This window comes from Pogonomyrmex barbatus, unplaced genomic scaffold (genome assembly GCF_055798465.1).
Source record: "Pogonomyrmex barbatus isolate J1 unplaced genomic scaffold, ASM5579846v1 scaffold4, whole genome shotgun sequence".
Classification (NCBI taxonomy): Eukaryota; Metazoa; Arthropoda; class Insecta; order Hymenoptera; family Formicidae; genus Pogonomyrmex; species Pogonomyrmex barbatus.
Genome location: NW_028297138.1, coordinates 11407002 through 11421773, shown reverse-complemented (window position 1 = coordinate 11421773; position 14772 = coordinate 11407002). Strand labels below are relative to the sequence as shown.

At 36.0% G+C, this 14772-nt stretch overlaps 1 protein-coding gene across 2 annotated transcripts in view; it reads left to right on the top strand.

Moving 5' to 3' along the window:
* Positions 1-14772, top strand: part of Sap47 (Synapse-associated protein 47kD) — a 63826-nt gene that overhangs the window by 39344 nt on the left and 9710 nt on the right. For both annotated transcript variants that reach the window (XM_011648025.2, XM_011648026.2), the window contains exons 5-7: positions 10500-10640; positions 12059-12198; positions 13089-13240. In XM_011648025.2, the coding sequence (XP_011646327.2) occupies positions 10500-10640; positions 12059-12198; positions 13089-13240 (433 nt within the window). The remainder of the gene's footprint in view (positions 1-10499; positions 10641-12058; positions 12199-13088; positions 13241-14772) is intronic.

Genomic DNA, 14772 nt, shown 5'->3' with positions numbered 1-14772 from the left:
CATTAATTTTTCAGTCCTTTTTACCTTCATGGAAAAGATCACTGAATTAGTTACACTCTGTGTCTCTTAAATTTTGCTTCGAAATGATTTGTTATTTACTTTGCTAAAAATATAGTTATTTTATATTTAATGTAGTTCCTCATTTTTCGGACATTATTTTTCATATTTTTAATTTATGTCTTAATTATTATATTTGTCAGCTGGAGAAAGAAACAGCATTTCTGTTCTTTTTTTATATTTTTTATTTGTACTTTTAATGAATTAAGCTTAGAACGAAACTTAGACTTTTGCTAAACTTTTCAAGGAAATTTTAAAAATGTCATGAAATTATTTAGCAAGAAAATTGAACACGCACACATAATTTTATATCGCGACATGATGATGCATAGGATGTAATGAGTTTACGGGAAGATTCTACATATCAAAGATGAAAGGAGAAAAAATTCCTTGGAACTTCTTGATATTTTTTCTCGAAGTTGCTTGGATTACATCAACATGGCACAGTTTGAAGAATTTTGTACGCGGAAGAGAAATTCCGGTGAAATAATCAAGTCAAGTGGGAATATATTTCTTAATACCCTATTAAACTTATTGGAAGATACCCTTGAATTTTGCACTGCGCTGCATAGAGATGTATCGCAACGTAATAAAAAGGAAATATTTCGATAGATGACTGGTATTGCAACGTCAGTATAACTTTAATATCAAAATTTATAAAATTTATTCTCCTTTATGATTTGCTCGAGCTTGTAAGAGTTTGTCGTGAGTGTGTACTACTGTCTTTTTCATAAATATTTTCCAAGCCGTGTCACATCACGTCGCTGTTGGATTAAAAAAATAACATTTTAATCTACCTACTGTTTACGAGCGCGGCGAACGTTGTCTGACCTACTTTGTACTTGTACTACTTGTAACAGACCGTAGTCGTTTAGCGCTTACTTCTGGGAGGAACAATTCCTTTGCCATTACTACCGACACACATTCGTCTTAACTTGCAGATAATCCTTTCATATTATATCGACGCTATGCCACGCATGAAGACGTGAACACCTGAACTACTGTCAAATCCCATTGTCCGAGTTACCATGACTAGATCATACATCTCGTGTACAAATGATCTTATACTGTGACGTTTTCGAAATAAGTATCTCGCACCATTTCTCAGATAAATTTATGAGTCATGTTGCAAAAAAGAATCACATCTCGTCGAAACACAGAGAGAAATGGAGAAAGAGTAGTCGAGAGCGTTTACGTTTCAAAGTAGCTTCACGTTTTAAAAAAATGTTCGACTTTTATTATTATTTGATTTTAATTTACCGCTTAAATTTTACCGCTCGTATCCTTTTACATGTTATAACCATCGCGTTACGGGTAACATACGCCGATGATCAATCGAATTGTTGCGTTGTAATTTATTTGCGTATTTCTGGCCACAGAATGATCGTTAAACTAATGTGTGATCTATGGACTCGTCTGAATTAATGATTGCTGGCTCTTCCGCGAAGTGAAATTTTCCTGTGGGCGACTGTGTATAGCCTTGGTTCTCGGTAATGAACGAACTACGAAGTTTCGCACGCGCGAGTCCCGGGGGGGGGGGGCAACTTTTACGCTCGCAGCGAATGAGCATCCGAGTAGTGTTACGTCGTTAAACAGCCGCCGTATCATGTTGCAGCGCGTGTTTATCGAGTTTTAACTTGTACGCGAGTTATCCCGACGGAAAAGCTAAACATTCACCGCGGCGAGCTTCGCCGGTGGCGCAAGCGGATCCACGCGACAGAATCTCTCCGGGGTCGCGATTAATCTCGAGCTTTTATACCGAGTGAATACCGAGCGGACACAACCTACCCTCTGATCAATGCCACGGATTTCACCGAAGACCGAACTCCGAAGTAAAATTTAATTGGCGCCGTTCATGCCTCCGTATCAACACACTACTTAATCGTGACTTGTCGGTGAATCGCCTTAATTAAATTACGCTATCGCAGAGGAGCGAAATTATTACAAAAGAGATGAGAGAAACACACGTCATGTTAGATGACTCATTTCCCGTCCCGGGATATATCGAAGCAATTAGCTCACAAATCTCTCACTTTTTGACGAAATTATTTTTATATCGCCGACATATCCGTTCTATTCTATTTCGCGACTGCTCCGTTATTCTTGATAATGGATACTTTGAAAATCCGTCTGTCTATTGAGCGCGCGATTTAACTTGCTTTTTATATATTTCAATTTTTATTTCGATTTCTTCCGAAGCGTTTTCGAGCGATATCCTTTATGTTGCATGTGAATTATATAAACTTTCAATCTTCGAACAATTTATTATCAAAGACTACGAGATTCGAGCAATTTGCTCCGTTGACGTAATAGAATGCGAGATCAATAAAACGCTTGTTAAATATATGCAAGGTACTGAAAATTCATTGTGTATTCAATTAATAATAAATAAATAAGATCACAACAGATCCCACGTGTCGTAAAAGCGCGTGACACTTTTATTGTCACAAACGTTGAGTGGCTTTCAATGTTTCTTGCGGAGCACAATCGAATTAAAAACTGCTTCGCAACGGATGATTTACGAACGTGTAATTTTAATCAAAATAACGTAACGATCGTTCCAATTGTACCGCCAGTAGAGAGCATCGACGCCATTTATTCTCGTCCGATTATTCGGAGTCGGAGACGGAGAATAGTTCGGATGGATGAAATATTTATTATCGGTACGGTAAGAAAATTATTTAGAGATAAAGGATTCTTTGTAAATTACATGGGCCACGGTCGACTGACGAAAAAGAAGGGAAGAGAAAGAATGAGGAAGAGAGAAATGCGTGTAGACCGAGAAAAGAGAAATGGCATTCGAATCGAGAGGTCGCCAACCGATGTGCTCTCCAGCAAGAAATCGTAAATGGGATCTTTCTGGCAGAATATTACATCAGGGACAAGACACTGTTGTTTCTTCGGTATTCCGCGATCGATAAGCCTCTTCTTCTCACGCGTCTTGGCTCGAAGGTGAAACTCTGATCAAAATTATCGAATTTTCAAGTCAGACCACCCACATATCCTCGGCTCCATTTTTGTTATTTTACTTTATTTTTGCTCAACTTTTTGTCACCGAAATATAACCATGGACTTCTTGCACGGATTTTTCCGGACTTATCGTAGCTGAATAAAGTGCGAAACGTAAACTTCCACAGGCTAACTTTTGGCGCTTACATATTCTTTGCTGTAGATTTTCTTGTGACATGGCCCGAAAATTTTTCTTTTATTTTTTGTGAATAAACTACAAGTAAAAATAATATCAAAATAATGTAATAAATATAAAAGTATATATATATATAAAAATAACAACAAATTAAAATAATATACGATAATCATTTGAATTATAGTAATTTCATGTAATACTTGTTTATTTTGCTTTAATTAATATGTTATTTTAATAATATTTAAATTTTTATGAATAACAGGAAATCGAACAAATTTTTAATAATTATGTAAGAATTTATTCGATAATAATTGTCGCTTTAAGTTATAAAGAACTTTGTCGAGTTTCTTTAACTTGACTTATCAGTTTTACATTAAAGTGATCGACTTATCTTAAACTGAATCTAATTTGTGTCTTGAATAATCTAATATCGATAGGCAATAAGATATTCGAAGATTAAGTTAAGTGTAATATAAATCAAAATAGCTCGACTTTATTTTTTCAAGTAAAAGGATAAACATTATCTTCATTTTTCTTTCTAACATTTTTATACTTGACGAGCGTGCTTTGTTACAGCGATTTAATGAAATTTCCATTTTGAAGCAAGTGGCAAAAACGGAAGTACCGAGGAAAGTTATGTGATTTTATTACTACTAGATGTATGTCAGTGCGAATTATATTCATGGAACTTGAGTTGAGAGCTCGAAACTATTGACATTATAAAGTCAAATTTCTCGGCAATCGACGGGCCTTCGATAAATGTTTAAATCAACAAGGATCGCCTTCATGAATCAATACATAAATTCGCTCTTAGCTGATTTCTCATCACCGAACTTTGCAAGGTTTTAACTTCCTTCACGTTCGAGAAATATTCTTAATAAATATTTGAGTAAAAAATGATTTTCCGGTTTGAGATCAAAATCGTAAGAAGATTTTTGCAAAACAAATTGCCATATTTTTTCACAATTTGCGCAGATTTTAAACACTCGTTTAAAAACATCGATCAAGAACCAGCAAAAATGAGAAAAAATAAAATCTCTTAAATTATGTAACTTCAATTTTGATAAATGCTTTCATCATCTTGACTTTCCTTCGTTTTTGTGTTACGAAGTATTTTCCATTAAGGATAATGATGTAGTATCTACAGTGACTGTTTTTGACGCATCTTGTTGAAGTAATTTTCAATCATTTTCATGAAAGCAACAGTGTATTGTAACAGAATATTCTGTGAAATAATGTTCAGAGGAGAAATAATTTTCAAAAGAGAAATAAATTTTTATGAATAAAATTAATAAAAACTTCTTTTATCTATATATTTCCATTAAATTAAAAAAAAATAAAACCGTTTTTTACTTAATCGTACTTTTTATATCGGAATTTAGGACAGGTCAAAATGATAATTTTCACTTAGCGTCCAAATTGCGGAATCCTTGAATATGCAACGCGAAGGGTCCTTGAATTTTACATTATTTTGTATAAGTTAGATCGCAATTACAATTAACGATAATCACCTCTATCCAGGTCTTTCCGTGATCTACCGTGATGCTCGGCTCGCGATAATCCCCGTCATGATGCGCAGTTTACGATATTAGAGCTGCCATCAAGTTGGTATCCTGCCTCGAGCTATTGTGTCTTGATCCATCTAAGTGCTTTCGACACTTACAACTTGTACCATGCAGATAATTTTTTGCTTCGAGCATGCTTCGAGCATCGATGATTCGCAGGATTAAAATAGAGAATAAATAAAAGAGTTGATATAAATGTTTTATCCTGTATATTTTTACAAAAAATATTGCTGTAATATAAATATCGCAAAAATAATATTCAACTATATAATATTCGTAAAATATTAAAATATTTATTTTATTCCTGCGATATTGCGAGAAAATAGCCGCGTTATTCTTGCAAGATCGTCAAGTTAGCGAAGTACAATTTCCACTTTCGGTGCAGCTCCATGCTGCATTCTATGCCTAGAATTAACTTCGAATATTCACTTCAATCTTCTTTGTCGATCTTATCGGCTACGTCAAGCTGAATCATGTTGCAGCATATTTTTTCCCGGACAAGTACGTCGTCAATACGTAAACAGCGCCAAGGGAAAGCCGTTTATTCCCATGAACACTCTCGGGTTCCTCTCACTTTGGCTTTCGTTCTTTTACGGGTATTAAAATTTCAACGCGATAGCATTTTCTCCGAGGCTGGACCTCATCCTGATCTGAGAAAGAGGAAAAAGAGGAAAAAAGAGTGTATGAACCGTCTTGATAGAAGCGATCCTGCTTTTTTGTTCGGATAAAGTCATTCTTCTTTACGAGCTGCTTTTCTGCGACGCCTCGTAATCGTGTACGTTTGTCAACGTTTATCGACGTTTATCGATCGGCGCTCGAAAACTCGCTCGTGTATATACGATATATACGAAGACGAGATGTACGAGAGCGTCGACGATCCCGAGAAAGACTTTTTGAAAGGCTCATTGCGCGAGTGCACCGTTCCGTCGATATTGCAACGATCTAATCAGCAATGAGTACGCAATCGACTTCTTATAGTCGGCGGGGAATGAGTTGTGGCGAAAGGCTCTTCTGATGACTGAAATATGCCCCGCTGTATCCTCCATTTCCCCCGATAAATAAACGCTCGACAGCATACGTAATTAATTTTCCGAATGACATAATTCTTCCCGATTTGCAAATCACCTCGCTTGATGCAGTAAATTTATAAATACTTATATTCGGTAACAAATGAAATTACGATGCTCATGATAATAGGTGAATCGTAATGCATAATAATTGCAGAATAATTTTGCGGCGTGTCCGAATTGTATTTATTCCGAAAAAAAAAACTTGCGTCACGCATATCAAACTCAATATTTATCTTGTTGAAACGTTGAATTTTTACAACTCTCATAATATGTAATATATTTATAAATTCACTCTTTGCTATGAAATTTAATATACAATTGTGATAAACAAATTGATTAAAAATATCTTCCTTTTATATTTATTCGATGGTATCGAAAAGTAATATCGGAGGCTATTAAATGCGGACGATGAAAATTGATTTTTTTTTTTATTGGCTGTGTTATCACGCAGCATTTATCTTGTTCTTTGCTCACATCGATTAGGATCGTCGGATGCTCGATGCTCTTTTTTTTTGTCTACCTCTTTGGCATTCTACCTACTTGGCATCCTCGGCGGTTTCATCTCCTCGCAGAGTAGTTCTTCCCAGGAATTTGTCAATGCTCAGGCGATCGTTATGCGAGCCACGTTTTCCATAACGCGTGACTGCAATGTTAATTTTTTTACTCCACATAGTTCTTTTCGCCGTGCCCATCGTGCCTATGTACCGCGATTGAAATTATTTTAAGGCTGTCTTTTGCTCAACGTATCCGATATTGAATTTCTGACGACATCAGATCGTCGAAGAGGAGAAATTTTCGAGCGTCGTGGACTTTTTATAGCTGGAAATGATCAGTTAATTCTGCTTCCGTCGCGGAATGGGAATTTTTACTTGATTGAAAAAACTTGAAATTAAAATAAGATTGTTTGTTTTGCAGAATCTGATATTATACATAACGCAAACCGTTAACTTCTTTATGAAAATAAAACTTCTGCTGATATCATCGCTTTTCTTGAGAGAACACTAATAATCGGAATATTCTAAAAATATCAAGCACTTAATAGAAAGGAACTAGAAGGTGCAAGATTGCAATTGCGTAACTTCTTCGCAATTGGATCGTATGGAAAGAGGAGATACGTTATTAAAAACTATACAATTATATCATGATCACAATTAAAACATGATAAAAGAAATATTTCCGTAATAAAACTGCGAATAATTCTGATAAAAATACTGCATGTAAATTATTCAAAAACCTTGCTTGATGACTATATTGCACTAGTAATTTTCTGAGCTGATTATTTTTTAAAGATATTCACGGACCCAAGAGGGATGAAAGTTTTGCTCTTAAGACAACCCAATTGAATATTTATTCTGATTTATACGCAAGTGTATACATATTTTCAACATATAATTCTGAACAATGGATTGAATCCATATTGCATATTGTGTCATAAATTTTCCTCTCAAGATTTCCTTCCGAGATCGGGAAAATCCCCTAAAAACTCCAAGGGCCAAGAGCGAGTAACTCTTGTTAGTTTCAACACAATACCTGTTTCGGTTTTCCGCGCGCATGGACGCGTCGCCATAAATCAAATTTGCGATGATACATTAAGATGTGAAAACACGATCATCTACCGGGCGGTGAGATCGATACCTAGAAAAGAATCGGCCGGGAAGCGATTAATCGTAAGTCTCGTTTGTAATCGCTAAGAAATCGATTCGACCTGTTATAGTCTCTTCCTCTTTGCCGTCGGAGTCTTTAATGTTCCGCTTATCTCGAATAAATTCAATCTACCGTGAGAAGCGATATATTGACTCACCATGATTGAGAAATGTCAAGTTACTGCGGATATATCTTCGGGGATTGCGAAATACGACGTTGACGACGTTTAATATAAACTTAACTTTTAATAATTAACTTTAGAATATTGTAAATGACTTTCGACATGACGAATGAACGCGATAAGCTTTTGTAAAATATCAGATACGTCTTTAAATTCAATTTCCAAGTCAGTTAAAAATCTTACAGCTTTTATTACTTCTCAATTAAGATTAAAATATAGATTTTACATTTTGTTTTATTTCATTTCAATGTTCTTCCTCTTACAATTAACTTTTTCTGGATCTCATATCCTCTTATCGAGTCTATCGATTACAACATCAACAACGCCGCGCTCCAAAGAGACATACGAGCGAGTGTCCTATATTTCGAACATATGACGTTTCCTTCCTTCCTAGCCGCGTTCTCATAACGACGACGTTTCTTGTTCTGCTCCCAAGATTGTGCTGATATTTTGTTACTGTCGCATATATGCCGATTGCACGATTCGATTTACCGGCGACGAAGTCAATATCCCTCTCGCAACGAACGGGAACACGCATCGCAGTCGTTTTGTCAAGAATCGCTTGAGCCGCTGGAGCCACACGGCCCACTCTATATGAATAATGTAGCAATGTTATAAATTTATTCGATTGTCATCGCGGTGGTGCACGATCGGAATCGCATATCGACTAAACAGCGGCTGCCACGGAGAAAAATACCATTCCGACGAATTAGTGTCTGTAGCAAGCTGGAAATTTGCGTGACTGTTTGCTGTAAAAATTGGAGGCGAGCATAAGTTATAATAATAAGTAAGTTATAAAATAAGTTATAATATAAATGGAATAATAACCGAGAAATAAGTGGAATCCGCTGGCTCGTCGTAACGTCATGATATTTTAATAATCTGCTTACTTATACATCCGTCTCTCCCCGTATCCCGAATAATCTTTAAATATTTCATTTTTTAGATAGGAATTATATTAAATACGGGTTTAATTTTTTCTCTCTGCGGACAAACATGTCGGAAGTGAGAAATCAATACTCTGATTCGCGCTAAACGGGAATTTCAATCGTTGAGAAATGGTGACTGGATAATTTAGCTTTGCTCGGTAATTTTGTTTAAAAATAAGTAAATCTATTTTGGTCGAAGAAGACACAATTATTTGCTGAGAAAAAGAATTCTGTAAATCATTTCGTGCAACAAAAGCTTGACGTTTATATGACGTGTGAAGTATCTTATGAAAAATTTTTATGTATTTGCCGCTTTAGTACGAGAAACATGTTTCTATGTGATTTTTTTTTCCGGAGCCGAATGATGATATTTTCTTCGATCCGCATGAATGCGCGGGAGAAGATTTATAGATCCTTACAGCCATATAAATACAACCGACCCTCGTTAATCACACCTCCTGACTACTACAAATAAAAATAATCGGGATCAGATAGTTTAAGAAAAAGCGAGCTTCGTTGGATACTCGAATCACCGTTGATCTACTGGGATGCTCGTTTTTCATCGTTTATGTGTCGTTTAATCCGTTTGCAACATTTATTAATATATCTTTATACCTCGTAACACAGAAATCTTTCCTCCACATCAACATATGTGCTTTTAACGATCAGTAAAACATGGTTCATAGCACATAAGAGGATAACATTTATCCACAACAGAGAGTCCATCTCGAAGAAGAAAAGTTATGTCTGATGATCGTAACGCGGTCACGAAATTGTACTATGAATTCTCGTCCGTGACTTCCGCACGATATATTATGGTTTTTGTGATATATATATAAAGCTTTGCTCTGAAAAATCGCGCTCGATCGCAGATCGGTAAGAAATTAGCGCTGCATTAAACAATACGCTTTATCTTTTTCCGCTGACTGCGCCTTCCTGCATCTAGCATGTATCGTTTACTTGACCACTTTTTGCCCACTCCAAGTTCGGAAGAAAAACGTATCGTCCATTAGTATAAATAATTATTCTTGCGACAAAACAAGCAGACTTCTGATCCAAATTTGCGCTTTTTTATAAATTTTGACTAAGGATATATAAAAAATTAAGTTTTCATGATGTACGTTTTAATTCTCCATAACCTAAATTTTTGGGGCTTGAAAAAAGTTACATAACTAGCAAATATTGACTTTGGAATATGAACTGCCAATTAATTTCCAATTTTTAAATATTTTATCATGAAAATCAAATTCTCTTAGTATACAAGGACTTCTGTCTTCTTTCTCTTTATAAAATCTGCCTAGTGCCAAAGAATGATACAATAGTAAAATATTACGCTAAATTATAATGAAAATGAAAAGACCTAAAAATACAGATATATAACTTCAAAATCTCGTGATATTATAGAAGGCTAATATTAAAAGACACGTAATTATCTCGGTACAAAATTTTTAATTCTATTCTTTTTTTCTTTATAACGTTATAGAAAGTTATAAATTAATTAAATTTTTACATTAAATATTTCCAGAAATTTATCTCTTCTTTTTTTTTTTTAAGGGGAAAATAACTTACATCACCGTGTTAGCCATACGGATTCATATATCTCTATGATCGCTGTTATATGAATACATGTTAAACACACGTACTCCCGGCGCTAATATCCTGCAAACGAGAACGAATTGACGGCGGCAAATCGCAGAATGTCATCCGCGCGATAATAAGCTTTCATGAAACGAAATGAGATGAAACCTATCGCAAACCCGGCGCTATTTCCGCCGTTGTGCTATAAGCTCCTAGCTAGTTAATAACGAGAATCGGTTTCGAAATGCGCTTTATTCGCGCACGCGCCTTCCTCCGAGCGAGTCCCAACTTGCGATACGTAACTGCTACGGAATTAATTCTCTATTTCAGAGGCTGATCGCTGAACTTAATAAGGAACAGGAGGCTTTCATCGCCAGTAAGCAGACAGGCGAGAAGGTCGAGGCTGTTGCACCGTGGGTTGGCGCGCCGAATGAGGATGCGCTGCGTGAGGAGTGCCTGTCCCTTTCGACCGTAATTCTCTTTCTTTTCTTTATCATTTCTTTCCATCTTCTTCTTTCTCATCTTTTCTTTCCATTCATATAAGAAATCTTCCTAGAAATTGTTTTAAGATTCTTGACGTGAATTTGTTACGATCCATTCTTTGGTCACACGAGCATAATAATAATGCTTCATGTTCGTTTTACTCTATTGTAAATAAAGGTTTCATCAAATAACGGAAAAAAATCTTAAAATTTTCTTAGATCTCTACACGTACGAGAGTCTTTTCTTAGTTCGAAAAATAAATGCAAATCGAAATGGAAATACAACCAGTTGCGCATTTTGATATTGGATTTCTTTACTTTACGTAGATTGCCTTCGTTTGCTGTACTAGCTATAGAAGCTAACATTTTTCTGAACAAAAGTGCGGGATATGAGTGTGTGCGTGCATATGTGTTGTTGATTATTTATCAGTTACACAGTGAGTGTAAAACTTCTTTATTTCATCGTCGGAGTTCAAATTTTATTCCGACCGATAGTCGGAATGGCACGCACGTTTCCGCCAATATAAATTTTTCAAATTTCGTATATACGATGTCGATTGATTTTAATCAAACAAGTTTGTCTAAACTATTTGTACACACTGAATGCACAAAATTATCTCTATCAAATTTAAGCATCTTCATTTGACGTACAAATGTGCATTCCGACTATTAAATTTTATCGCACAAAGGCTTTCCACTGTAAGATGAATTTATCAACTATGTCACAAAGATACCGTGTAACAGGATTTGCATTTATTTAACTATCATATCATACAAGAGTGGCGTAAGCCCATTAGATTTTTTCCCATTCTCGTTTCTCGTTTCTCGTATTTTCATTTCATTTATCAATTTCATCGCGTTTTCTGACCAAAACTGACAACTGAATGTTGTTAACTGAATGTTGTAGAAATAGTGCCATATTTCGTGCACTGAAAATTCTGTACGATATTATTTTCTCGGTGATCGATTCTATATATTTTGAAAACATTAAAACGGATATGAGTCTAAGTCACAAAATATTTTTAATAAAAATTAGAAATATTTAAAAAAAAATTAACTTTCTAGAACAATGTTACATAATTAGTAAGAGGTAACAAACGTAAAATTATTAAATTCTCCTACACAATGATATCTACCTTTTTAAACGGGAAAAAATTCTATAATACTTTTCTTATCATTAATAATAATTTTCTTATAACTTGAAACTTTGTAGCGAAACTTTGTATAATTAATTAAAGAAAATATTTCGTCTTTGGGGCGATGACTTTGACGGTTTATTCGTGCTATTAAGGGCACTTTATTGTTTATTTACGCATCGTTACAAAAAATTAGCGTCACGAATTTGGCATATGGCTTTAGACGAATCGGCCGGATTAAACAAGGATTCTATCTTCTCATGGATTCCAGGATCGGCGTAATTTCGTGAGAGCACCACCACCGGGCGTAGAATTCACTTGGGACTTTGAAGCCGTTCAGCCGATGGCACAGGCCACTCTTGCTCTGGACCCGAATCTAGAAGCTATGAGGTTCGAGCTTGTCCCGAAAGTGTAAGTAAGATTAAAATATGCCCTGTCATAATACGATCTGTAATATCATTTCTTTCTTCCATTTACTTAAGATCATCAAAATTTCGAAAATAATAGTTTTTCAATTAATTCTTGCTATTCCGTAAATAATTTTATTAATTAATATATAAAGCTAAAATTATCATTAAGCAAGATCGCGTTATTATATTGAATACGTTACACGTTATATAAGATTAATAATTTTGAGATGTTTTCTTGCGAAACTTCGCGCTTACGTATTCTGAATGATTCGATATGATACAGTGAAAGATTAATAACGTTAACATTGGTTATTGAATTTATCATTAGAAATAAATTCAAATTATGAAAATACAATTTGATTTGATAAATTGACTTGTGAACGAGCGTTATTTCAATTTTGATTTCATATTCAGCGAGACATGAAATGGGCTAATTAAATTATGTCGCAACATCCGATAAGAATAATGCATTATCCGCATAATTTTGATTAATTCAGTAAAATATGCGAGAAAAACGAGAAAAGAAATTGATGAACGATTGATAACGAGCAGCCAGTAATGAGGTCGATAAAAAGTTAACGCACAATTTGTCCCCTCATTGTTATTCGATTTAACTAATTAGTCGCTTCGAAAACGATCGCGTTTCCCTGTCGAAATCTTTGTGTCTAAATGTCAAAGGCTACAGAGCAAAGGCGATTACCGTGCGAAAGTATTACACGGAAATACGAGTACATTGTACAGGTTTGATCGTCTCGGCGATTAATTGGTTCATGACTTCGAGTGAAATAATGCCGCGAAGCGCAACGTTAATTAACATCCGGCACCTGATCCCTCAATCGAAATCCGCCATCTTCATTGATTCTGAAAACTTATCCGACCTATTTGCGACAGTATATCCGAGGAGAACTTCTGGCGCAACTACTTCTATCGGGTGTCCCTGCTACGTCAGGGCTATGAGTTGAACGCGATGGCCAGTCAACAGCAAGCGGAAAGCAACCCCAATCAAACGCTCGCCAGTACTGATAGCATCGATCATACTCAAGGTAATCCGTTTCCTCCGTTTTACTTTTTCCCTGTTACGTAGAGCGGTTTGCGTAGTACGCCGACGTTCGGCATTGGCGACGTGATTAGGTTTTTTCCAGTTTTGCTCGAGAGCGACGTCGCTCGACGCGCTTCCTAATCTGTTGGTATCAATTACGGAGCACGCAGCTTTCTAGAATTCTGAAGGGGACGCTCCGGTGTGCCGCCGTGGAATACGGAAATATTAGCGAGTTAAAGAGCGAGCGAATTTTAATTAAGCAGTACGTATAATCTGTCAAAACGAGAACACGTTTTGTAAACCACCAATTGCCTTTGAAGCAAATTGGAAATAACACTTTTGTGGTTTCTTCGTCGAGACTTGTCGGTGTTACATCGAATGCTTGTTCGAGATGTACGATTATGTCCGATATTGATTTATTGTGCATTAATTTTACTCGCAATCCTCAACGTGGTCAGATTTTTCAAATCTCGTTCGTCGAGAGTCGAAAAATTCCGATTGTCTACGCGGTCGGGGCTTCCCCTTTGACGTCGCGGCACGATGTCTTGCCGAGATAAATCCCGCCGGATTGAAAATGGCACAAGCTGCAAGATGCAGGACTTGCGGATGGGGATAGAGAGATCGGCAGCGTCGTGCTGCGTTTACGCCTGATTTGCAATTCCGATTAGCAACGTCCCACGGTGGGACGGTCTTTCTGCATGGTGTGGAGTTTTTGAGATGGTGTGCCTGTAGTGGCGTGCGTTTTCTGTGCAAATGTCATGCCGAATGCTAGGAATATATTGATCGAGAGAGAACCCCCCCCTCCCCCCGTTGGTTGTAACTTAAAATTCAATCTGACGAAGATGCTGCTTAGCATCCGTAATATTTTGTAAGATTATTGGATTTGAGAAATTGAGTCCATGATTATTATTGGTGCTCGCATTGCTTTTATTTATGTGAAAGGCGAAATTAATGTTATGAAATTAATAATATTTATATTTTATTGGTGACATAAATGATTAATGATACACTTCGAGATAAAGCTACTAACTTATCATGATTATTACGTAATTAATCATTATGTTATAATACATTAATAATAAATTTTTCCGCGTATAGAGAAAACTGCATATCATTTGATATTACTTTAGTATTAATACTGATAAATTTCACATTCTTTCATGAAATACTATGAATGTTCAAATTAGCTTCATTTTAATACTTTTACAAACTCGATGGCAAAGGGAGGGATGAGGGAGAATATCATTGGAATTAAATTTCCTGGCGAAGTAGTTTAGTTAATGGATGGGAAGTACGCGAGATCGTCGACGCGAGTATACCAATGCGTTCCATCGTATACATGAGCTTTTGCACGAAACGTAAAGTCACGTTCGTAGTCGGGATTACGGCATTAGAGGAGAAAAGAGAAAAAGAAAAAGAGAGAAAGAGAATAGAAGCTTCATTCGCTTTGCGAACCTTTTAGTCGTGCAAACAATAGAATTACGATTGGAATGAATATTAACAGATCGAAGGAAATACTTGGTGGTTGACTTGAAA